The following is a 24,441-nucleotide window of genomic DNA, read 5'->3' on the forward strand; positions in this document are numbered from 1 at the left end:
GACGTCTCTAGTCCTCAATTAGATCGAGATTAGTATGCAGCGTTTCAATTAGTAGCGTAGATGTTGCTTATAACCGAAGGTGGTTCCCGAAGACGCGGAGAAGCCGCTTTGGATGACGATGACCCGACGCACGTGTCATCCTGGCCCAACATAGACTTCGCCTCCCGGAGAAGCTGCTCCTCCCCTGTCTTTCGAGCTTTAGGCCTCAAATCACGCTCCGGAGTAGGTTGCTGACATGCATATTTTGCTTTGATGTCGCATTCCAGCAACAGGCCCTTTGGGTTCTGATTCAAAAGACATGGAAGAAGATCAAGGTGTTAGGTTTAAGAATCTACGATATCAGATACATGATTGCAGATTACTTTGTGCGGTATGCCTGTTCACTCAAAATGTCTTCCTTGTCTAGCCACCTAAATCCTCGCAGAGCACACTAGGCAAATGCCAGACGGCTCTCATCCCAGGCAGGTCTCAGCTCCTCGCTATCGAAGCTCATGTCAAAGCTCGATGTGTGGACGTAGTCCGCCTGCCACTCAATCTTCAGCTCGGCGCCCTCGGCAGACTGACTCCAAATGGTGAGCGCAATAGTGTTGTCTCCGTTGTAGTTGAGAATGCCGGTGGGGACGGGGAAGTGGATCTGGTTGCCAATGTAGGGGTTGAATCGGCCGTACTGGTATCCGTTCACGAAGAGAAGCGCGCGCAAGTGGTTGGTGTCGTCCGACGCGGCGGTGAGACGGAACGAGATGGAGACATCGAGACCCGCGGGGACGTCCAGGGGCACGACAGTGCGGAAGATTCGGATGCCGGCGTCGGGGACGGAAAGCGCCCCGTCGGAAGAGGGGAAGGACTCCCAGTCTTGATCGGGGAAGCCTGGCAGGTGGGCTCCGATGCGCTCGGCGTAGAGGCCGCCCTCGTTGATCGGTCCGCGGACGGGGTCAATGAGGTCGTTGCGTCCTGCGGTGCCGGCAATCTTCCACTCGGAAAACTTGTAGCTCTGGGCGTCGGGGCCGAGAAGGGTCGCGTTGGTGATGCCTCGTGGCGCGAGGGCGGCTTCACGCAGGTCGTGGCCGGAGTTGTCCATGATCACCACCAGAATGTTATCTCCGTCCTTCGAGAGGGTGGCCTTCTCGAAGGAAAACTGCTGAGCATCGGCACCAAGGTAGGAAAGACCGAGGTAGGAGCCGACGTATTCCGAGTTCAACCAGACAGAATAGCCAAAGGCCAAGCCGCCAGTGAGATTGAGGAAGACGCCCGTGGGAGGGTTTTCCGTGGTGGGGAAGGTCGCGCGGTAAATGTGGTTTCCGACGTGGATGTCATACTCGTCGACATAGAGAACAGGGTTGTTGGAAGCTGGTTTGACGGTGTTGGAGGTGTTGGTCTTGGTGGCGGCTGCATGTGTGTTAGATACCATGGCACAACAGAAATGAGCGGATGCCCTCAGGATATAACTTACCAACCCATGACTCGGAGGTAGCCTCATAGTCCTTCGCAATCTCTGGCAAGCTGTCGTGGACCTTCCAGGGACCCAGACCGGGGAGATCAAACGTGGCAGGGCCTTCAATCTTGGCTGTGAAGGTGTTTCCATCCCTAGAAATGAGCTCAAGCTTCTTGCCGTTCCATGTGATGGAGCAAAGCGACTCAGATGCAAAGACGGTGATCTCGGTCTCCTTGTCAGCGTCTCCAGTAAGCGCCAGGCTGCGGCCAGTTTCATTGAAGGATGCTGAGCGGACCAAGTACGGTCCCTGGACAAAGACTGCAAAGCGGTCAGTGGGGTTTTTAAATTTTGCCTTTTCGAAAGAACTCACCAGTCTTGTTGGCCGGGGCAAAAGGGTCATTATCAAGAGTCGGGACCCAAAAGAGATATGCGGCACTGCGGTCAAGGAGAACAGCGCGCGAGCCATCTCCAAGGTCGACCAGGGTAATGCCCTTCTTCTGAGTGTACGCAACGGTCACGTTGCTCTCGCCCGGGAAGACAGTGAAGTCACCAACATTGGCTGCTCCCACCACCTCGGCAGAGTTGACACCAGTCACGGTGAACTCGCCGGCCTCGCCTTCTGGAAGCCACAAGGCAATCACTTCCTTTCCGTCAATTACGACATAGCTCAGCACCTCGGCAGTGGAGTACAAAAGCTTCTTTTCACCAAAGGTAAAGTCGGTGACAATAACCTTGGCCTGATGGCCGTTGATGGCGATGGAGCTGCCATGCTGAGGGATGGTAACTAGTTTCCGAGTCAATATTTGCCCTTGCACCACTTCCATCTGTTAGGTCACTTACAAGAGCCCTCAGAGGTCTTGACCGAAAGCTTAAAGGCCTCGTTCGTGTTGGAGGGGGAATAGGAATGGCGAGCAATGTAGAAAGCGGCATCGTTGTCGACATTGCGCAACTCAGACACTGTGATGGCCGAGTTGCTGGTGTAAGCAGTTCCCTGGGAGAAAATAAGCATTTGCCTGACGGCTTCAACAAAGCCTTCATCCACTTACGTTTCCAACCCTCTCCGTCTTTGTCAGATCCTTGGCGACTATTGATTAATTAGCCACATTCCTGTCTGCAGCAATCATGAAAACACAAACCTCTCGTGAAAAGAGTTAGGAGCTTCGTCTCGTAGAACTTGCTGCCAATGATTCTGTTTTCGGAGACGGGGGATGAGTAGTCGTAACTCGAAGCTGTTGCATTTGTTTAACTGGATGTCCTCCTTGCAAATGCGGGGATTTGGGGTTATAGACTTACCGACGACAGGGCAGGCGAGCCAGCCCCAGTTCGTACCACCGAACATCATATACAGCGAAATCGCCGTAACTCTCTGGTAAATCAGATCGCGGTAGAAGATGTTGGCAAAGTCGGCACCAATGTCAGCAGGGCACCCGCCCTCGGGTCCACCCCAAGGATTATACGAGCCTCCCTGGAACTCTGGCAAGAAGTTGGGCTGCGATCTGAAAGTGGATTAGTGAAAGTAATTATATCAGTTGCAGTGGTGCTTACGGGGACTGGATTGTGAAGTAGCTGATCAAAATATGTTAGTACCGGTTCGTCCATGATATCGCCTGGACATGCTTACGAGTAGTAGTCCTGAGTCAGCTGTGGGTGTAGCTAATTAGCATGGCAACAAACACTGGAGGACTTGTCATTGGAGCAACTTACGTAGGGGATGTAATTTCCGTTCGTACCCGTGCACTCGCTCAGGTTGCAACTCCAGCACGAAGGATAACTGTCCACTCCGACAACGTCAACATTTCCAGTGGCGTCGGAGAAGTCCTTTGACCAGGAGAATCCTCGCTGTGGATTGTCAGTAAATACCAGGTGCTGGGGCCAGACAAAGACTCACCATGTTGGGCGCATTGTGCGACAACGGAACATCAATACCATTCTCCCGCGCACTGTCTTGGAGAAGCTGCATGTAGTTGGCGATGGGCGGGTTCAGGACTCTGTTGGGAATGTTCTTCCACTGCCCGTTAAGCTCGTTCTCAATCTGTTTGTCTAGTCAGCATGTGCCTCCTACGCGACGATGGCAAGGGCGTTCCTACCTGGAACATAATGACGTTTCCTCCATTGGTGATCAGATGAGGCTCAATGATCTTGGAGATTTCCGCCCAGTAAGGGGTCCATGCTTCGGTGTATCTGCTGTCATCGTTCCTCAGAGTGCCGTACTCGCCCGTTGTGACCCAGAGAGGGAATCCGCCAGCATTGGCTTCTGCGTTGACGTAAGGTCCGGGTCTGATGATGAGATAGATGCCGATTTCCTTGGCCACAGTCATGATAGACGTAAAGTTGTGAGCTCCGGTGTCAAAGTCCAAGACACCAGGCGTGGGGTTGTGGTAGCCCCAATGGTTGTAGATGGAGAAGGCATTGAAGCTGTTGTCAACTCGAGTCAGTAATGCGCGAATGAGCCTTTCTTCTCATTATGCTTACCCGGCTGCCTTGACCTTCTCGAGCAGGTCTCGCCATAATTCAGGTCTTCATAATGTCAGATCATACGACTCATCAGAAGGGGTCACGCGGAGTCCACAAACACTGGAATACGCCAGTAATGAAACTGAACAATGTCAGCAAGATGGTTTCCACATTCCTAGAGCCAAATAAACATACTTCACCAGAGAAGACGAAGAGCCTCTCGCCGTTCACAATGTAACTGTGGTGATCCCTGCATCAAGTCACATTAGCGAACGACTTGGTGAAACATCAATTGCCGACGCTAATCATTACCATTGGACGACTTGGTTCAGGCCGTTGTCATGGATCGGCCAGTCAACATCTTGAGCCGAAGCGCTTTGCGACCCGCAGAGCGAAGCCGCGAGCCAAAGAAGGCCGCCGGCTTTCAAACCAAATCTCATCGTGGCACTTTACAGTTGCAAGAACTTGACTCGATGCAACACGATAGGCGAGAGTGAAGCCACCGGCCAATTGGGGAGACGGGCCAAAAAGCCACCGCGCCTCGCATCTTTAAAGGCAATTCCCCTTGACGATGGACGACCCCGGTCCATTCGATGTGCCCTGAATTAGGGTAGCATCCGGACGGACATGCTCGGTGTTGAAGGTGCCGACAACTGCGGGGAATCATGAGGGGAACTGGGGGAGCGAACTGACGATCCGCCCCCGGCCCCCCGCGATTTCGATAGCCGCAGCAATCATCGGGGCAACCAAACTTTTGATGTCATAGATCGCTTACAGCACCGCCCGGCTTCTGCAGTAGTTTCTCTTAGCACAAACGGTGTTTTTCAAGCGATATTTTCGGCGACAGGCCCAGCATCCGTTCGCCTGTGACTGGCCCGCATTGTGTGCCCGCGTTGCTCGAGTCTCCGCCTTGGCACCTAGCCCGGCCCGTTGTTATTACGTCGCAACATCATCAGCCGATCACCATCTGTCATGTCAATTCGGGAAAAGCCGAGGCACTGAAATAACATATCATGCTTAAATCTTTTTGGGTGACATCAGATACAAGACCGTCAATCCCACCGGATCCAGTCCCAGAAGGTCGGGCTTAGGCGGTATGTCGGCGGAAATTTTCCCAATGCACGTGTTTTCTGCATGTTCCTGCCAGGACTCGTTCCTTTTCCCCGTTTTCTCATGCCGGCGTCGCGCGAGTATTTATTGGCGAAATATCCGCAGTTGGATAACCAACTTCTCCTGCGGGCGGCATGCATAACTTGACTGCGTTGGCGGCATAAAAGCCAACAGCTTCCGAGATTAGCCGACAGCGCCATTCTTGGGTCGCCAGACACCATCACGCAACACCCCGCTTCACGAAGGCTTTCTCAATCCACTTGAGGCTTGGGGCAGCGTAACATAATGATGATCGAACGAGCCATTAGACACTCCACAAGCCCATCATGGGTTTCATTAACAGCGGCATTTGAAAAATGCCGGCTACATGTAGCAACCAAAAACATGGCCAAACTGACATCTTGTAGTATAACTTCGCTAGAACTAAGAGGGCAAGGCCAATGCTTCAATTGATTGTACGTAGGACTCGAATTTTCCACACTGAATCGCAATAAATGAAACCAAATTGCAGGAACCGTTGTGGTAGCCCTACTTGGGAAGCAACAAGCCCAATTGAACAGAACGTCTCTCAACCGGAGCAAGCTCACTAGCCAAAACAAGCCTGTGATCCTCTGTTTAAAAAGATGCCGTGCCGGTGAATGCCTAGCAAGCGGGAGTCGCAACAGCATACACGGTCCTGCACCCAATCCTGTTGCAGACGTCCGCATCGCCGCACTCGAAATCAACAGTTGTTGTCGACAGAGCAGCTGGGCATCCGCATGATTTCGTGACGGTCGAGGTGGTGGTGCACTGGGCGACAAAACAGCTCTTGCAGATGGTGCCCGTGGAGGTGATCTTGGGGCAGTTGACGGAAACAGAAGCGCAGGATGCCGTGGTTGTCTTGGTGGTCGTCTGAGTGACAACTGCGGTCGAGATCGTAGTCTCGCGGACGGTGGTGGGAATGGTTACGGTTGCAGTCGTTGCCGAGGTGACCGTTGTGGTCGTGGCCTTGGTGACAGTATCAGTTGTGGTACTGACGGCAACTTGAGTTATTGTCCTTGTTACAGTTCGTGTGCGGTCAATCGTTGAGGGGGTCAGTGTTATGATCTGGCCCGCGACGCCCCTGTGATGCATTAGCCACGAAACCATACGCCGTACCGTGAATTGAATATGGCAAGAATACTTACAAGGCTAGAGAGCCGACGAGGAGGCCCAGAAGGGAATTGATCTGCATGTTGGCGGTTGTTGATGTATTATGCTTTGCTAGGTTATATTCGTCGCTGGTACCGCCAATTGGAGTAGTCAGTAGTCGGTGACTATTGGAAACTCACGACGTTTGGAGCAACCCGGATGCATATTTATACAATGATTATACCAAGGAAACGCACCACTTCTTTTAACTGAAAGTCGAACACAGGCTTAATTCACAGCGGACGCCACTTATTTCTCGCTCAGGTCGTTTGCGGGGGAAAATTGACAACTTCTATTTACCCGGCTCCTGGGAGCGCCAGAGAAGGCATGCGGAGCAAATTAAGTACCAGAGATACGCCAGACCGCCGTTGGTAGCCGAATGAAAAGAGACTAATCAGTTGAAGGAAGAGTCGACGGTGAGCCCGCTACGGCCAGACCATTGCGTCCATGCATAGCGGCTGAAATGCAACACGACTTGCGCAAATGAATGCGACAACCCGGAACCCAATAATAATACCCCCTCATATATAAGGGCATGCCCAATACGGTCACGCGGAACCAAGCAACGGCTTCCAAGGCTCGCTTCCATATCAGCCCGGATGAGGGCCTGGACTCCTACTTCCGATGCAAAAGAAGGCTAAGTGGGATTCAAGAAACCATGGGTCGGCAGGCAGATGGTCAGATCTTTATATTGACCAAAGGCGAGGAATGTTCAATCTGTTCTAGCGGCGGCAATGTTTCGGGTTCAAGCTCACTGTCATGGTATTCTTGTTGAGGTAAAATATTTTTGATCCTTTCAAGTGACCGAAAGGCTTCGCTAAAAGATTTCAAGGTCGAAAAGACCAACTATAATTCGACTAACGACTGTGGTATATATGTGGCAAATGGCTGTTGGGCCGAAGTTTGGCCTGCCTAGCACCTCCAGGAGGTGATCTGGTTCTCGTACTCAACGGTGCGAGGGTCGTCGGGCAGAGCAACGGCCAGGTTGTAGTTGTAAGAGGAGGTGAGACCGCGGTCATCACCCTTGTTGTTGCAGCCCTGGTACCTATTGGTAACATTGTTAGTATCCCTGGTCTCTGCAGCTGGGATCGGGAGTAGATGCATACTTGTAGAACTGGCACTTTCCGCCAGTGTTGGTGGACAGGGAGGAGACCTTGTCGTTGAAGCGGTCGCTGAGCTCAGTCGAGTTGGCAGCCTGGAAGTTGAAGTAGGAGACTGATTAAACATCGTTAGCGTCCGGATCTGTTGGCCAGAGCGCGGTATGATACTCACCACAGTCGCCGGGGCTGGCACCGAAGACCAAGCAGTCGCCACGGAAGCCCTACATCGTGTTAGGAGTCATGTAATGTCAGCGATTGGATCTCATTCGACTTACAGGGTCAGTGCACTGGAGCACGAAGACGTATTCGGGGTTGGTCTCGTTGCGGTTGGGGTCGGGCTCTCCCTCCTGGCGGGCGTCCAGCTTCGTAGCGAGCTTCACATCGGTGACTTGGAAAACCTCGAAAGCGGCCGAGTTCACGACGTCGTTGGTCAATGGGAGGTCGCCGCCGGTTGAGCGCGACTCGATGAGCTCCACAACGGGCTTGCTGACGGCGGCAGACACGACGCCGGTGGCGGCAGTCGCGGCGAGAACGAGGGTGCTGAAGCTCTTCATTTTGATATTGGCGAGTAGTAAAGTAGTAAAGCGAGTGTCTGTTCTTAGCGGGTTTCTTAAAGAGAGTGACTTTAGAGGGCGAAGACTGTCGATAATTGCAGCTTTATGGGTCTGGGAGAACGGCGAAGAGAGCAGCCTTATTTATCCTCATGACCTTTGGACCGAATGGCCCGCGACCAAAAGACAGACTTTCAATCCAAGCATTGCGAGCAACCGTCATCCCGGCTTGACAGACGGTGATTGCACTCGGACTTGTGACATTGTTTGTGGGGCCCCGCCGCTCCGTACTATTTCTGGGAAAACAGCGCCTGGAGACGGCATGTTTGTGGCCCGAGTGTTCCGGAGTTGACGATTAGACTTCGAGGAGTTAATCTCCAAATGGGGCGCGTTGAAGTTGCCAACCCTCAACATCCATGACAAGGTTTAGAATTGAAAATGAAAACAGTGGAAACCGGCACATAGGGGATGAACAGTCTGCGGCGACCCGTTCGACTTGCGGGCTGTTTACCCCTCTGTTTGAGAGCTCCCAGATGATTTGGCCCCGTGGGCGTTTATATGTGGATTTACTTTTTCATCTGAACTGACTCGAAGGACGGGCAACTAATAAGGAACTCTCCGCAACATGAACCTTGAATGGGGCTGTGATGGTCTCCGCATAGTTCTGTTGGCCTCCGGCCTTGAGACGCACCATTTCTTCTCTAGACCGGGAATATTTAACAGTGATGTGTCCGAGGGGAGACAGCGTCGGTGGATCTCGATGGTCTCTGGAAAGTCTCCTAGCCCGATCATCGGCGTGCATGCATATACCCGGCAACGGCAGCAGCAGTTGAATGATAGCATGACTGTTGAACCCCCCTGAATTCTTTGCTGTTAGTCCCATGTGGCGCGCTGACTTTCCCGGGATGGATCTGCGGTGTAAGTAGGCATTTTCATTTAGGGTAGTTAATGAACTTTTGTCTTCCCAAGGATCTCCGTCGCCATGTTGCCTGTTTCGACAAATGACGGAAATAAACGCGAATATCCCAATTTCTAACGATGGCTAGAATGCCATTTGGCTTTCTCTTGGCATTTTCTGGAAAGCTTCTGTCGCTAGACGAATCCTAATCATTGAAAACAAGAGCTGCCTCTGCAGCAAGTTGACGGGCGCCGCGCACTGTTGGTCGTCTAGAGGGCTTTCGCCGAGAGTTACAGCCACTTCTGACCGTTTATCAAAGACGAAGCTAGCCTAGTCCGTCGTTTCGCGGCATGTTTCAACCGTTTATGCTCAATCAGCTGAACTCAACCCTTCAAGTGTCCCTACGCCGTTTTACTAGAGTTCTCTGGAACCCAATTCCTCGGCCAACAGAGGTGTCAAGAAATGGGAGAAGTTGTCGCTTGCATGTAGAAGTATTCAATTCAAATATTGTACTATTGATTGAAGCACACGTCGTCGCAGCGATACACAAAACAATTGTTGTGAGTTGGTTGAGAAGTTCGCTTCATACTATCAGCATGCGACTCGCAGATGGCCGATTATATAACCTGCTAGCAAATGCAGCCAAGGCCAAAAAGAACACCTTGGTTTTGCCTGAAAGTCTATCAATTGGAGGTTTCTTTTACTTTTCTTGTTCCTGTGCCAGTTTCGTTGGTGGAACAATTTCTTTACTTGGAATTGAGTTTCATTTGCATCCTGGAGGACTCGGTGTCCTGATTTCCCTTGCTAATAAGCTGAGACGTTAAACATCTACTGGCAAAAGTTCTAGTTGCTGCATCATGTAGGCATTAAATCTTTCCTTGTTTCGGTGTATACCCAGCCAGACCAGTGCAATTCCGTTTACGTCGGTAGTAGACACAAACTGTTCTTAGGGGCGACAACATAATGTAAGGCGTGGCCCAGTGTACATCCTCGTGTCTTTGAGTGGCACAAAACTTTGGATTCTTCTAGTCAGATACGTTGGCCGTTGATCAACTCCTCAAGTATCATTATTCAAAGACCACAATTCGGGTATGTTGATGAGATATGAATGCCGCTACGGTTGCTTCGGTTCGCCAATAACTACCAAACACGGATGTACTACTCCCCGTGTCCACTGCCAAGTATACACATAACATAGCAGACAGCGTGGCTTTGAACGCAATGAAGGACCTAAGGGATGAGGCAAACGAAATAAGGCTACTGTGCAACGGCCCATCGTCCATCGGTATGTATCTTTGTTCGCAAGCTTTCTTAACTTGCCGTGACCATAAAGAGCCCATGGTACGAGTGAGACACCCCTACATGTCAGGAAGCAATTCATATGTTCCGGGCTGAAATGACACCCGTACACATTCAATACCCGGGCTGCCACTCTTTTTAAAAGTTCTAAAAGGGGGTGTTGAGTCTGTGTTTTATCTAAAACCGCTGCAGTATTTCTATCGCTGTTAATACTAGACTTTCGAGTTAAATACTGGACAGAAAGTCTCGTTGTGGATTAGAATGTTTTCAGCTTGAAGACTATTCGAACGTTCTCTCAACAAACATCATGATGATTCCCGTTTTCGCCCATCTTATGACTGTAGTCAATTTCATCACGGGCCCTACTGCCGATCAAGGTGTCCCGGCAAACTCCCAGGACACGGAAGTACAGCTACGCAGCCCTTCGCCACGATCGTACTTCACGCCAATCCTGCCGCCAGTGATGCACCCTCTCAAATGCAACGACGAGAAGGACTTCCCGGGACATGCCGACGTCGACATACTCAGGCAGTACGAGGGGGTGTTTGACTTTTGCCAGCACGAAGTGGCACAGCAGACGTTTACGAAACTCGACGACGTCCTCCTCAGCCCTGGCAGGGAGGCTCGTCGCATATTCGAAGACCCCGGCGGCGTGAAACACGAGTTCAAGGTGTTTTGGGAGGGCGGGTGCAAGATCATGGCGACGAAGCAGGAGATCCAGCGCCCGCTGGGAGAAGACGGGCCGAGCTGCGCCAAAATCATGAGGTGGAACTTTGAAAACTGTGAGTCCCCGTCTTCCGACTCTCGGCCGTTCAATCTCGATTGCGCGTAACTTTGTTAGGAATGTATCCCGTCAAGCTAACTCGAAACCTCAAGGCACAAATGGTGGCGTCGGCGGCTCCGTGAAGATTGGCTGCCTTATTTGGACGTACAATGGTGGTATATAATACACTTGGTGCAGGGTAGGTTTTATGAGAACTGCGGTCATTTTCTCGTCGACCTTGCCAACACTCCTCAAGGGGCAATGTGGCTTTATGCGATGAAAGAAATGTTTGGAAGGCTCCTCTACGATACAGGCGCCGCAGTGACAGCACAGTATATGACCCAGGCAATAGCCTCCCAAGCCAGCTGCTTACGTTTCTCTGGTAATTTTCACTTGATCGAGTGATCTTAAAATGGATAGAGCGAGAAGGCAATACAAGAGAGAAGTAAATCAGGGTGGCAGCGTAAATACTAACATCAGCCACCAACAGCTCAGCCCCAAAATCAGTTAGCAGTCTACGATGTTGGAACGAGAAACAAGAGTGACAAGAGTCACAACTAGTATTAAAGCTTGAATGCCATATTGAGATGTCTTCTTATTCCAGTCTTCAATTCGAAATGCGATTCTCATAACAAACCCACCTAGTCGACGCCGTTCTGATTGGCCATTTACTAATGCCGATCTCTAGATTCCCGGATAGTCGGCACGGAGCTTAGGCTGGCAAGATGAGGGGATATTATGTATGTAATATTGTAGCAGAGTCTTGTACATGCTGTGTGAAGTCCCGGTAGAAGTTTGGGCACTTGAACACGAAGATACTTCTGTTAGTATCACAGGATGCCTGTAAGGGTAGTAAATCTAGGTGAAAGCAATGCGTGAACTTTTCTGTATTCGTTTGTATAGAAGGAAGAAAGGGGGGAGAGTTAAGATGATTGGACGGAGAAAACTGCACTACACAGGATACATGCAACGTGCTGTCTCACTTATAGGTCAAGTACGCCCATGTCCTCATTCTAGCAACAGAAGGAAGAATAAAATTTGCAAGACGATGCATGCTTCCGGTTGCAAAGTTGACCCCAAACCCTAACCCAGCCCATGAAAGTCTGTGCATCCGCACGTCAATGGCGACAGCAGCGGGCCGCCAGCCCCCAGAAACCAAGACTCTCGCTCCCCAGCTGTCATCGTCCGAATCGAGAGGCGAACACGTCCGGGACCGCATCACGTGCGCGTCAAACGCCAAACGGCCCTGCGCCCGGCCGATCACGCCAGCGATCTCACCCAGGAAATGCAGCTAGGCGCAAAGCAACGCCGGCCAATCACGGCGGGCCGCAGTCCCAATATGGGTAGCGGGGAGAAACACCATCAAGGAATCGGCGCTATCAAAAGGGACCACCGTCGACGTCACCAACGACACACAATGGCTCAACCACGCAGAGCGCAACCTCGGTGGGAGAGACTACCGGCCAACTGAACAGAGCCGGACGGTCATCTCGATTGGGGAGTCCGGTAGCCTCATTGATCAGACGTCAGGTGCCTGCACCAAGGGACGCCGGCGTAGGACAGAATTGTAGGGCGTGGTAGAGGTGGTCCGCGGCCGACGACGAGGCGGACCTGCGCGGCTCAGCCTCAAGCAAATTTAGTCTTGGCTGTGATTCTTCTATGCGGCGGTACCAATTGCATTTGTAAACGCTAGAGGGGAGGCTACGAATCAATGGGCCGTCACAGTATTTATAATGTACAAAACAAACATCTGCGCCAATCCTGGGACGGGATTTCGGCATACAAGGCCACCTGCGATCCTCTCACAATTTCCACTCTCAGTTCTCTTTCGACTTCATGAAATGCTTCTTATTAAACCATTATCTTAAATTGTATCTGTTACTCCAGGATATAACTAAAAAATTCGCAGCTCATGCACCGGCTCATCAGACACACGCGCGCGTGCAAGCAAGCAAGCATAGGGGAGAGGGCCCAACTAGAACGGAGAACTCGTTGGGTCATTCTTTTAAAAAAGAATGCCCCCACGTCTCCCATTTCGGCGTAACAACAAGCTCGCTATCATACAAAGCGTGAACGTAACCCAAATCTCCGGTGAAATTAAGTTTGTGTGTGTGTGTGTGTGTGTGTGTGTAGTGTATGTCTTTAGGGGGTGTTTGGCATCATCGCCTATATACAGAAAAAACCCTTTTCCTCGAAAAAAGCGCGGTTCCACGTCTGCGCGCGCATGTGCGCGTGGCCACGCGTGTCGGTGCGTGTGCCCGCTTAGAAGGCGGCGAGGAGCATGCCGAAGAAGGTGACGCCCATGGCGGCGGCGTTCTTGCCGGCGCCGGCGAAGACGATGGTGGAGGTGGGGGTTCCGGAAGGCTACAAGACAGAGAGACGACGTTAACAAGACCGGACTTTTTTCTTCTTCTTCATTCTTTTCGTTTCTTCGTTTTATTTTGAAGTTTTTTTTCATTTTTTTTCATTCGTTATTCATGGAGAGAAGAGGCCGTAATCTACAACAGAGACCAGGCCCAGGCAGCACATACAATGACGACGGAGGTTCCGATGGAGGTGACGCGGGTAGCGGTGGTGGAGGCGGCGGACGAGCCGGCGGCGGTGCCGGTGGTGGCGGCGCCCGAGGCGGAGGCGCTGGCCTGGGTGGAGAGGGTGGTGGCGGCGGCGGCGGCGGAGGAGGAGGAGGCAGCGGGGGCGGAGGTCTCCTCGGCGGCGGCGGTGGTGGAGACGGCGGGCTCCTCGGGGGTCTCGGTGGTGACGGGAGCGGCGGTGGTGGGGACCGGGGCGGCGGTGGTAGGAGCGGCGGCGGTGGTGGAGGCGGCGCCGCCCGAGGGGCTGGGGACGGGGGTCAGGCCGCACTCGGCGGCGGCGCTGGTGACGCCGTTGGAGTAGTACATCCAGATGCCGAACTCGTTGGCGCAGACCATGCAGCGGGCGTAGCGGTCGGTCCACTCGGTGTTGGAGCAGTAGCCGTCCTCGCGGCCGAGGGTGATGAGGAGGCCTGTGTCACGGGGAGGGCCCCGCCGTCAGCTTTCAAATCGATCGAGGCGGGTGTGCGCGGCATTCGCAGCCAGCCGGGTTCCGCCATTGGGGGGGCGCGCGCGCGTGAGACTTACCACAGTCCTCGTGGCACTGGTAGCGGGGGGTGCCGGGCTCCTGGCGCTTCTCAACGGGGACAGCGGCGGGGTACTCGAAGAGAGGGTGGCCGAGCTGGGCGGCGGCCATGGAGGCGACGGAGGCCAGGACGGTGCAGGTAACGAATGAACGCATCTTGACGGCTTTGGTTTTTTATTAGAGGTTGTAAGTGTGGGAGAGGAAGCGGCAGCCAAGGAAGATGCTTTTAGTGAGGGGAAGTGAGGACTGGAAAGGGGAATTGTCTTTAGTGCCAATCAGATCGGTGTGAGCGAGCGTGAGGAAGGGAGAGGAGAGGGGGGGCAAGAACGGGAAGAAGAAAGGTTGGGAAAAGAGCTTAATATATGCATGTTTTCTTGTCTATTACTTCTCCCCCCCTCCTCTTCCTTTCGCTACCACCACACGTCAGGAACCATGGCCGTGCATGAATCAGTCTGGACCTTGGGGCTGAAGAATGGGTGGGCAAGCTTCATGGTCCCCGGCTGGCTGCGGTGTTGCGCGCGGCGGGTTGGCCGCGGTCCCCCTTCCCATCGAGCATGAGCAGCACACGCTCAAGCACGAGCAAGAGCACAAGCACAGGCGAGGCACGGCAAGGCAGAAGCAAGGTACGGGATGGCAGCGCAGGTCGGGGCGGGCAGGCAGGGCCCTGGAGCGAAAAGCAAGGCACGGCGAGCAAGTATCGATCTTGGGTGCTCGGATTAGACCCGGATCGCCGAAGCGGACCCCCAGGCGCGTCTAGTGTAGTGTAATTTGCGGGATGCCGAACCATCTCGTACCAAAGATGAGAGCGAGCCAAAAGGACCCATGCCGGCGGGGGCAGGCAGGCAGGCAGCGTGGCACAGGTACCCGCCGAACCAACGCAACTCTAAGTGTACATGCACGGTACGGATGGCACCCATTCCTTGGCCTTGACTAAGACGTGGACAGCCGGGAGGGGGGGGATAAGAGGAGGAGGAAGAGGAGCCGGAAGACGGCGAGCGAGCGAGCTGGATGAATCCGCGTAGCCCCACCCGCCTCGGTGTTATCCAAAGGGCTGTTGTGGCCGTACGAAGCCACAGCAAGGAAGGGCAGAGGGAAGCAAACCCAATGACCTGATGCCAAGTGCTGAAAACATGCGGTTGGCCGAGCGAGGATGCATCTCGCCTTCCCGAAACGGGCTGTTTAGGCCGGCGGCCCTTCTGTGCCTCACCGATATCGTCGAGGTCCCAGGACCAGGCCTCGAAGGGCGGCGGCGGGACTGGAGCTCGGGTTGGGAGAGAGGGGGAGAAGGGGAGTGGGCAGCGTGTGATATTGAATGACTGTTCGTGGCGTGAGGGGGCGTTCTTCGAGGGCGTGGGATCCCTGCGGCTCCCCCCTCCCCTTGCGGGCGAGGTCGGACTGGCAGGGCCCCGGGGGGCCGGTGGGGGGGGGAGAGGCGAATGGGGAGGGAAAACTAATCAGCTTTTAGAGTCGATGGGCCCGAAGAGACTCCACGGGGACGGGGCAGGGCAGGGAATGTTTTTGACGCATCTAATCTTATCAATCACATCAGTACATCAGTCCAGAGCCCGTCAGCCAACCGCACGGCGGACCATGCCCGGTTTGGATATATTGGCTCTGCCGCCAAGCGGCGGGGCGGGTCGGCAGCCCTCGTGTCATTGGGCCGACGGATCTGATAAACTGCATCTTGGAAAGGTTTTTTTGATGATTTCCACCCCGTCCGGTCCATCTCACCACCTCGGCGTTGCATCCCTCCTACGCTACTCTGCAACCGGCGCCTTTGCCAAGAGACCTTATCCGATGGGAGGCCGAGTTGTCTTGATTGTATTGATTCTGTTCCGCACACACAGACACACAGACACATGCTGGACCGGCCCCTTCGGCGGCCAGAGGAAGAGTACGACAGAGAGCGAGAAAAACACTCTGACTTCGTATTCCATAGCCGCCCAACCCTCTTCCCTGTCCGTCCACCACCATCACCCCCTTCCAGGCCCCAAACTAGGTTTGCTCCTCTTTTTTTTTTTTTTTTTTCTCTTTATTTTTTCTTAGCTGCAAGTTCCCAGAGCCTTTTTTTCCCACCCGATCGATTCTGCCGTGGACGTAAAGTGAACATGAATGGTACATTCCAAGACTTTTCCAAGAATCCCGTCGCCACATGCACCACCACCCCAGCCATGCATCGCGCGACGGGATTCGACGACGCCGGGGGCCCCAACTTGGGTTCCACGGCCTGGGTCGCCGAACTTTTGTCGGTGCTGGGGTGGGAGGGTTTCGTCGTGTGGTCGGTCGTGTGGTCGTGTGTTATGTGTGAGGTTTTTTTCTGCCCCCCTCACTGCACTGCTGCGTTTTTGCCTGCCGTCTCGCTCTTTGCGTTTGTGTGTGTCTCTTCGCCCGCACGCACTCTAACATGTGTAAGCGGAGGTGGTTGGTTCCTTGGGGTCGGGTTGGGCCAGAGAGGAGGAGAGGGCGGCATGAACTAGGTAGACCTGCAGTTAGTATAACTTGACCGTCGTTGCCGTCCGGTTCGTCGAGTATGCATACCCCTTTTTAAATTCTAATCTCCCTTCACCTCCTCACCCATCCCCTTCCCCCCCCCCGTAGTCGTCGTATGCACCCGATCTGAGAAGTCGATTCTCGCTTTCCGGTTGCCGAGTATCCCGTCTTCATCGCCCCGATAGGCTCATCATCAGACCCCCATCACACAAAAGCCTCTATCAGCTTACGCACGCACAAACCCACAATGCACGCCTCGCTGAAGACGTTCCTGGCCCTGGGCCTGGCCTCGGTCGCCTGTGCCCAGCACACCAAGCAGGACGACGAGATGGGCCCCGCCGCCTTCATGTGGCCCACCGACAGAGTCTGGTCCGGCGACATGGACAACCAGGCTCCCTGCGGCTCCAAGTCCGGCCCCGCGAACAGGACCGAGTTCCCCCTGGGTGAGTACGGCCGGAGGAGCGGAGGCTCTGCGCAAGAGCGTCCGTGATCGAGTTTTGTTACGGTTCTGACAGTTTCCGAACCAGTTGGCGGCAAGCTCGCCCTCGTCGCCCAGGACGACTACTACAACACCAAGATCTCCGTCTCTTACAAGAACGGTAAGCCGGCCCTCTCAAAGGACTCGGGCGGGAGAATAACAACCCCCTCCGTATCCCAAAGAGACTGTCCCCCCCGGACCAAAGCTAAACTAACACCCCGACCAGACCCGACCTCCAACAGCGACTTCACCACCGTCATCGAGGAGCAGAGCGTCGCGGACCTGAACCCGGGCCACACGTGCGTCGACCTCGCCAACCCGCCGTCCTCGGTCACGGCCGGCTCCAACGCCACCATCCAGATCATCTACCGCGCCGACTGGGACGCCCCGCACAACCAGACCTTCTACGCCTGCGCCGACATCACCTACGTCGAGGCCGCCAACTTCGACACCCGCATCCCGTGCTTCAACGCCACCGAGCCCGGCGAGGACGACATCGCCGCCACCGCCTCGCCCTCGGCCTCGAGCACCAACGCCGCCTCCTCGTCCGGCTCGTCGTCCGGCAGCGGCAGCAGCAAGGGCGGCCTCTCCGGCGGTGCCATCGCCGGCATCGTCATCGGCGCCGTCGCCGGCGTCGGCCTGCTCGTCGGCGCCGCCCTGTTCTTCTACCGCCGCAGCCAGCAGAAGAAGCGCAACTCGAGGCTCGCCCGCATGGAGGAGAACGCCAAGCGCTCCGAGCACTGGTCCGCCGGCAAGGACTCGACCTCGCAGAACAGCGTCCAGATGAACACCCTGCCGTAAGCGGCGGCACGTAGTTCGTGGTGTGCTCAGGTGTGGCGTCACTTTCTTGGTGGGCCGGGGGGTTTGTGAGAGAGGTTGGGCGGGCTGGAGGCTTCAATCTACGGATTGGGCAGCGTAGGGTATGGATGGACGATGATGATCGATGGATATGAGGATGGAGAAGGGGGGTTCGGTTGGGTAATGTTTTATGCGCGATGAGATGATATCCAATCCTTAGTTTAGTAAATGAATTTATGCCCGAGCAGCCTCTGTTCCATGTTCACTGTGCACATTGTATTATCTGTTCTGCAGATTTGGTTGTCTGGAACATCAAAACAACAGAACTGATGCTTCTGTTGCACCACTTGGACATCACGATCGAGTAACTGGGTAGATGAGTAGACGGGCAGGCAGCAGTACCGCTCATTGAAAGGGGCACGCCGTCCATCGACTGCGAGTTGGGGCCGCCGCCAGCACAACACACATACACACACCGACAACGAGCCCAGTTTATTTCCCCGCACCAGGCCGGGCTCGCGCAACCTTTGATTGGCAGGGGAGGCCAAAACAACCGGCTGGGAGGAATGGCGATTGGGCTTCGGGCCCCGGATACTCGAGTCCCTGGCCACCTCGCTGTCCGAGGAAGATTAGGCAGGCCAGCGGACGACGAAAGAAAAGCCGCGCTCCCCTGAAGAAGGCAGGTCGAAGGTCCCCCCCTCCCCCCAGCTGGGCGGGCGGGTGACAAACGGAGCGGTACGCCTTGGGGCAGGTTGAAGGGGTTGGTAGGTACTTGCGATAGGGCGGTTCTGCCACGTAGTGGCAAGTACTTTCCCGCCTTTTTGCGACCGATCGTATGATTCCTCGTGGTATTCCGTGTCCCGCTGGAAACCGCCTTGTAGGAGTTGGGCTGGGGCACTTTTACCCTGCTTCTTGGTGTACGGCTTTTCTTGTCCGCTGAGCAACTTGTAGAATGGCGGTTCTTTGCTGGGGCGGGATGGTAGAGGAGCCGGACGATCGGTTGTATGAAGCACAGAAGACTTTTGTTTTTGTGAAATTAAAGCTCTTTTGTAAGTACCAACACCTCCGATTTACTCCAGGAGCGCGGTTGATGTGTGTGCGCGCGCGTGAGTTAGTGAGTGAGTGAGTGAGTGAGTGTGTGTGTGTGTGAGGGGGAGTGTGTGGTCCCCCTGGCAGCAGACAGATAGTACAATCACCGAGACAATCTCGCCGTTGAACATACCAGCCGGCACAATCAAAACGGCGGTCCGGCTACAAGAAGCTCTGTACAGATGGACATACATGCTCCATGATTCTGACAAGTCGCTCAAATCCTGTCAGTATTCAACAGCATCCCATCGCCCATGCGGCCAAACAACCTGCCACCTTGGAATTGGCACATACACCTGTTGAATTTTGCGTACGTGTGGACCTAGCCTTTTTTTTTTTTCCGTCGCCAGCTCGGCAGAGGTAACATTACAGGACGAATACGACGTGTATGCATGCAATATAATATAATTAAACAAGCACAATGTTTAAAAAAAAGCTAATCTCCGCAGAGCGGGTTTCCTCCCATCACACGGCAGACACACGGCAGACATGAGGTCGAGCGAAACCTTGATCATTTCCTTGCTTCAACTCAAAATTCAAATTATATTCCTAGCCTGGCTGGTATAGATACAGATAAACGGCCATGTACATTTTCTTTTTGGCATCCTGCCCCCCCGTTTTTTTACTCGTCTCTGTCCCTGGACTCGGACGCAGAGTGGTCCTCAACGCTGGCCTCCTTCTTGTCGGAGTCCATGTTGCCGTACCTGTCAAAAAGTCAGTCGGGTTTGCCCAAAGCCGGCGGGCGATTAAATCCGTAAAGGGGAGGGGGAGAGCGAGGGGGTGGGAAGAAAAAAAAGGCCATACCATGAAATGACGGCCAGACCCAGGAACGCAGCCACGCAGCTGAAGAACATGGCGACGTAGCCCTTGGGCGTGAAGCCGTCCGGGAGGGGCCCGACGGGCCGGTTCTCGCCGCGCAGGTCGAGGACGTTCTTGGTGTTGCCGGCCGCGTTGCCGGCGGTCGGGACGCCGGCGGCGCGGCAGACGTCCAGGTGCCCCTCGGGGACCTTGAGACCCTGGAGGGCCTCGGGCGCCTCGATGATGGTGGCGATCAGGCCCTGGTCCATGTGCCACTCGATGTGGCAGTGGAAGAGCCAGACGCCGGGGTTGTTGGCCTTGAAGCGGATGACGAAGTTGCCGTTGCCCTCGACGAGGACGGTGTCGCGGCGCATGGGGTGGCGCGGGAAGGCGACGCCGCTGTCGTTGGCGAAGGCGCCGGCGTCCTCGTCGGAGCGGTAGACGACCTGGAACTGGTGGCCGTGGAGGTGGAAGGGGTGCTTGCCGTCGTCCTCGTTGTTGAGGACGATCTCGACGATCTCGTTGTGCTTGAGGACGTGCGGGATGGTGTTGGTGCCGTAGACGCGGGGGTTCGCGGCGTTGTCGGCGCCGACGGTGAGGGCGCTGTACAGCGAGGGCACCTTGGGCGCGACGTAGGTCTTGTCGTTGAAGAATGCGCTTTTTGGAGAGGTTAGCCACGGCATTCCTCCCCCTGAAGAGGTCGGACACGGGGGGACTTACTAGTTGGCGCCGTCGCCCAGGTTGTCCATCTTGACGTTGAAGCTGAAGGAGTGGTCGACCTTGTCGTAGAGCTCGTGCTTGTCGACGGGGACCAGCTCGAAGTCGTCAAAGGGGTCGAACTCGTCGACGGCGGCGGGCTCGGGCAGGGCCTTGGCGTCGTCGTAGACGAGCCAGCCGGTGACGTTGGCGTTGAGGCCGTCGGGGATGATGTCGAAGAGCTCCTCGTCCATGGCGCTGACGATGGCGAAGTTCTCCGAGGCGTCGGCCTTGGTGGTCAGGAGCACGCTATAGCGCTGGGCGGGGGCGATGTACAGCATCTCGGCGTCGGCCTCGTCGGTCCAGACGCCGTCGACCTCGACGACGCGCAGCTGGTGGCCCTCGAACCAGAGGTAGTGGGAGGCGAAGGCGCCGATGTTGACGAGGCGGACGAGGTAGGTCTTGCCGGGGCGGACGTTGACGTGCAGGCCCTGGGTGTCGTTCATGAGGGCCGAGTTGGGGACGGGCTCGGCGCCGGTGGGGTTCTCGACGCTGATGAAGTCCTTGATGAGGGCCTGGGTCGACTGGTGGTACCAGTCGGACAGGGTGATGACGAGCTCCTCGTCGTACTTGCCCTCGTAGGGGCCCTCGGGGTCGTGGATGACCAGGGGCCCGCGCAGGCCCTCGGGGTACTGGCCGTCGTTGTGGGCGTGGTACCAGTAGGTGCCGACTTGGTCAAACTGGGAGGACGCATGAGACGGCGGGCGCGCATGAGGAACATCATGAGGGACGACTCACCTTGAAATCATACGTGAAGGACGAGCCGGGCGGGATGGCGCACTGGGTGATGCCGACGGCGCCGTCCATGTGGTTCGTGCCGTTCTGGAACAGGCCGTGGAAGTGCAGGCTGGTGCTCGCGTTGCCCAGGTGGTTGTGGACGTTGAGCACGAGGCGGTCGCCCTTGGTGGCCTCGATGAGCGGCAGCGGCCACTGGCCGTTGACGCCGATGGTGGGCTTGTCGAAGGCGCCGTCGGGGTTGGAGAGGACCCATCCGACGTTCCAGTCGAGGGAGATGGTCTTTGCCAGCGCCGAGGTGACGCAAAGCGCCAGGGCGCCGAGTCGGGCCACGGAGAGCGGCGGGTTGGGGGATGAGAAGGCCATGGTGGGCGGGAGGAGTGGTGTGTCGCCGGCTCTGGATGAAGAATGCCCTCGTCAGCCTTGCGGTGCGTTGCCTTGCCTCCCTGTGTGGTGTGTGCTTCTGTCCGGCGACGTCAGTCAGTCAGAACGAGAGCGCGGGTGGAAGTCGGGTCGCGATGCAAACGTCCAAAATCCCACAAAAGCGTCGACGAACCGGGCCGAGCGCGGAGGACAGGTCCGTTGCAGACTGGACGGGAGACGGGGGGGGGGTACGGAGGGGAGGGTAGGGATGGGGAGGGGGAGGGGGTAAACGCACAGAGAACAGAGACAGGTAGATACACGCATACATACAATAATACAATGAATGCAATACAATACAAAATAAGTAGACTACGGATACACTCACTCACTTCACTCACTCACTACCTGAGGTACACACGCTCGCACGCACACATTGATGGATGGGCAGGAAGGGCACGCGCGGGAAAGAGCAGGTCGAAGCGAGCAAGCGACACACGTGAAAAAGGGTCGCCTGATGAAATTTGCACGCCGTCTGGAGCCATCTGATAACGGAAAGCCGCCATAGCCCTGCCCCCGCCCCTGGTCGCGGCCCCACCCTCGTCGTCTTCTGTGATTGGCCATGGGAGGGTTGGGGAGGGTTTATCTGATCCTCAGGAATCCATCGGGGGCAATGCGTACCACATTACTTAATCAAATACGCACTGCAGCTGCGGCATTCCACCCTGGTGTGCCCTGTCAGTTCCCGAGGGACCCTCTTCCTCCGCCCCGCCGCCCCACTTCCTTCACTCAGCTTCGGCTTTACGAGCGCTAGCCGACATCGCTGGCGCAATAACAGAAAACAATGCAAAATGGACGAGAGAAATAGAAAATAAAAATTAAATAAAAAAAGAAATTGGTCGGCTTCCGCGCCATCACGCGACACACCACGCACCACGCACCGCGCACATACACTCACTAGCCCTTCGCTTCGCTTCCCTTCCCTCGGCGCCCCGAAGCCTGCCACATCGCTCTAGTCTCCGTGCTCCGGTAAGGCCCGCCTATTCTTGCCTCGAATCGTTTCGGGCCGCCGCCTCGCCCACCATCCTCATCCACATCCACTTCACTTCACTTCACTTCACATCCATCTGCATTTCGCCCTCTCTCTCCCTCTTTGATGCGCCGTGCCTCTCCCCTCTGCCATGCTTCCAGACTCTCTGCCGTAGCCGTAGCCTTTACCGAGTCAAGCACGGCCTCGAGCCCCCTTAGCTCCCAACGCCCATCGCATCGCATCTGAGCCTCAGCCGCGTCTGATTGGCCACCCGTCGTCCATCGCATCGACTGACGTCCGCCCACACACACACGCCCGCGCATCACCCCCCGGTCGCCTCTCGCTCATCTCATCTACAGCCTCCACCCTCACATAGCATATCGAGACGACCGTCTCGCAAGCAGCTCACAATGGAGGACCTCTTCTCCCTTCCCAGTATGCCCGAACGATGATGAGACGTCCGCCCTCGCCCAACATCAACTGACCAACCCCCGCAGTCTTTTTCATCACCTTCCGCGAGTCCCTCGAGACCGCCATCATCGTCTCCGTGCTTCTCGCCTTCATCAAGCGCACCTTGGCCACCCAGGATGACCCCGTGCTCCACAACAAGATGGTCCGCCAGGTGAGCAGCTCCCCTCGCCCTGCGCCGTGCCAGGCAAGCAAGTGAGAAACCGTACCGCAGAATGCTGACCGTGACAAAAAAAAAAAAAGGTCTGGCTCGGAACCGCCGCCGGCCTCGTGACCTGCGTCATCATCGCCATGGCCATCATCAGCGGCATCCACAGCCTGGGCGCCGAACAGTTCGCCGCCGCCGAGAGCATCTGGGAGGGCATCTTCTCGCTCGGCGCCTCCCTCATCATCACCGCCATGGGCGCCGTGCTCCTCCGCGTCACCAAGCTCCAGGACAAGTGGCGCCTCAAGCTCTCCAAGGCCCTCAACGCCACCGAGAGCCACTCGGGCCCCTTCCGCGACCGCATCAAGTACCTCGGCGAGAAGTACGCCCTGTTCCTCCTGCCCTTCATCACCGTCCTGCGCGAGGGCTTCGAGGGCGTGCTCTTCATCGCCGGCGTCGGCGTCAGCATCTCCGCCTCCGCCATCGCCCTCTCCTCCGTCCTGGGCCTCGCCCTCGGCGCCTTTGTCGGCTACTTCATCTACAAGTGAGTGTCCCGCCGCGCGGCTGCCTGCTGCGTGAGAATGACGCGGGGGAGCCACATTTACTGATTTCCTCTCTCTGTGTGTAAAGGGGCTCCAAGACTGCGCCCATCCAGCTGTTCCTCATCGTCTCGACCTGCTTCCTGTACCTCATCGCCGCCGGCCTGTTCTCCAAGGGCGTGTGGCACTTTGAGCAGAACGAGGTAAGTCGTCTCCTCTCCCCGAGCCGCATCCGACGCCCAAACTGACGCCCGCCCGCAGTGGAACAAGATTGTCGGAGGCGACGCCGCCGAGCTCGGCTCCGGTCCCGGCTCCTACGACATCCGCAGGAGTGTCTGGCACGTAAACGTAAGAACACAGCCCCCCCTCCCATCCCCCCTCCTCTCTGACAAACCTCAGTGCTGCAACCCCGACCTCAACGGCGGCGGCTTCTGGGGCATCTTCAACGCCGTCCTGGGCTGGCAGAACTCGGCCACCGTCGGCTCCGTCGTCTCGTACAACCTGTACTGGGTCGCCGTCGCCACGGGCTTCTTCGCCATGATCTGCAGCGAAAAGGGCTACTGGCCCTTCGCCAAGAAGGCCGAGCCGGCCGAGCACGAGGGCGACGACCAAGAGCCTCTTCTCAGCAGGCCCGCGAGGTAAGCCGGCCGTCTCCCTCCCCCGCGGGACGCGACGCCAGGGGGCCCCCTACCTACCCCTTGTTTTCCGTCCCTCGTCTTTTCCAACCGACCAAACGGAGAGAAAAGAAGACGAAGAAGAAAAAGCGAACGTGACGAGGCATGCCATCTCCCATCGGCGGCCTGTCATTTTTTTTACACACACACATATATATTTATGTAACGCTTGAACGTTGTGGATCATGTC

At 55.8% G+C, this 24,441-nt stretch overlaps 8 protein-coding genes across 8 annotated transcripts; 3 read left to right on the plus strand and 5 right to left on the minus strand.

Annotated features, from left to right (window-relative positions):
* Window positions 1-430: 430 nt before the first annotated feature.
* EsH8_III_000998 (glycoside hydrolase superfamily) lies at window positions 431-4,326 on the minus strand (the record flags this gene model as incomplete). Its single annotated transcript, XM_083262723.1, has 16 exons — window positions 431-1,386; window positions 1,451-1,750; window positions 1,803-2,216; window positions 2,273-2,423; window positions 2,479-2,516; window positions 2,569-2,661; window positions 2,726-2,928; window positions 2,978-2,998; window positions 3,054-3,073; window positions 3,137-3,271; window positions 3,321-3,464; window positions 3,520-3,847; window positions 3,905-3,949; window positions 4,006-4,028; window positions 4,082-4,136; window positions 4,199-4,326. 16 exons carry the CDS (start codon window positions 4,324-4,326, stop codon window positions 431-433), a joined length of 3,054 nt encoding a protein of 1,017 aa, XP_083123210.1.
* A 1,312-nt stretch (window positions 4,327-5,638) lies between these two features.
* EsH8_III_000999 (uncharacterized protein) lies at window positions 5,639-6,209 on the minus strand (the record flags this gene model as incomplete). Its single annotated transcript, XM_083262724.1, has 2 exons — window positions 5,639-6,098; window positions 6,163-6,209. 2 exons carry the CDS (start codon window positions 6,207-6,209, stop codon window positions 5,639-5,641), a joined length of 507 nt encoding a protein of 168 aa, XP_083123211.1.
* Window positions 6,210-7,078: 869 nt separating this feature from the next.
* EsH8_III_001000 (uncharacterized protein) lies at window positions 7,079-7,820 on the minus strand (the record flags this gene model as incomplete). Its single annotated transcript, XM_083262725.1, has 4 exons — window positions 7,079-7,211; window positions 7,273-7,381; window positions 7,439-7,487; window positions 7,542-7,820. 4 exons carry the CDS (start codon window positions 7,818-7,820, stop codon window positions 7,079-7,081), a joined length of 570 nt encoding a protein of 189 aa, XP_083123212.1.
* Window positions 7,821-10,321: 2,501 nt separating this feature from the next.
* Window positions 10,322-10,961, plus strand: EsH8_III_001001 (uncharacterized protein; the record flags this gene model as incomplete). Its single annotated transcript, XM_083262726.1, has 2 exons — window positions 10,322-10,796; window positions 10,891-10,961. 2 exons carry the CDS (start codon window positions 10,322-10,324, stop codon window positions 10,959-10,961), a joined length of 546 nt encoding a protein of 181 aa, XP_083123213.1.
* Window positions 10,962-13,039: 2,078 nt separating this feature from the next.
* EsH8_III_001002 (uncharacterized protein) lies at window positions 13,040-14,047 on the minus strand (the record flags this gene model as incomplete). The annotated part of the gene is made up of 3 exons (XM_083262727.1): window positions 13,040-13,141; window positions 13,309-13,778; window positions 13,894-14,047. The coding sequence occupies 3 exons, from the start codon at window positions 14,045-14,047 to the stop codon at window positions 13,040-13,042; spliced, it is 726 nt and encodes a 241-aa protein (XP_083123214.1).
* A 2,581-nt stretch (window positions 14,048-16,628) lies between these two features.
* On the plus strand, window positions 16,629-17,660 carry EsH8_III_001003 (uncharacterized protein; the record flags this gene model as incomplete). Its single annotated transcript, XM_083262728.1, has 3 exons — window positions 16,629-16,824; window positions 16,909-16,980; window positions 17,086-17,660. The coding sequence occupies 3 exons, from the start codon at window positions 16,629-16,631 to the stop codon at window positions 17,658-17,660; spliced, it is 843 nt and encodes a 280-aa protein (XP_083123215.1).
* A 1,708-nt stretch (window positions 17,661-19,368) lies between these two features.
* Window positions 19,369-21,401, minus strand: EsH8_III_001004 (uncharacterized protein; the record flags this gene model as incomplete). Its single annotated transcript, XM_083262729.1, has 4 exons — window positions 19,369-19,450; window positions 19,551-20,201; window positions 20,265-20,980; window positions 21,039-21,401. The coding sequence occupies 4 exons, from the start codon at window positions 21,399-21,401 to the stop codon at window positions 19,369-19,371; spliced, it is 1,812 nt and encodes a 603-aa protein (XP_083123216.1).
* A 1,434-nt stretch (window positions 21,402-22,835) lies between these two features.
* EsH8_III_001005 (FTR1 family protein) lies at window positions 22,836-24,219 on the plus strand (the record flags this gene model as incomplete). Its single annotated transcript, XM_083262730.1, has 6 exons — window positions 22,836-22,860; window positions 22,923-23,047; window positions 23,137-23,582; window positions 23,669-23,780; window positions 23,839-23,925; window positions 23,977-24,219. The coding sequence occupies 6 exons, from the start codon at window positions 22,836-22,838 to the stop codon at window positions 24,217-24,219; spliced, it is 1,038 nt and encodes a 345-aa protein (XP_083123217.1).
* Between the last annotated feature and the right edge of the window lie 222 nt (window positions 24,220-24,441).

Source organism: Colletotrichum jinshuiense, chromosome 3 (assembly GCF_051148585.1).
Source record: "Colletotrichum jinshuiense chromosome 3, complete sequence".
NCBI lineage: Eukaryota > Fungi > Ascomycota > Sordariomycetes > Glomerellales > Glomerellaceae > Colletotrichum > Colletotrichum jinshuiense.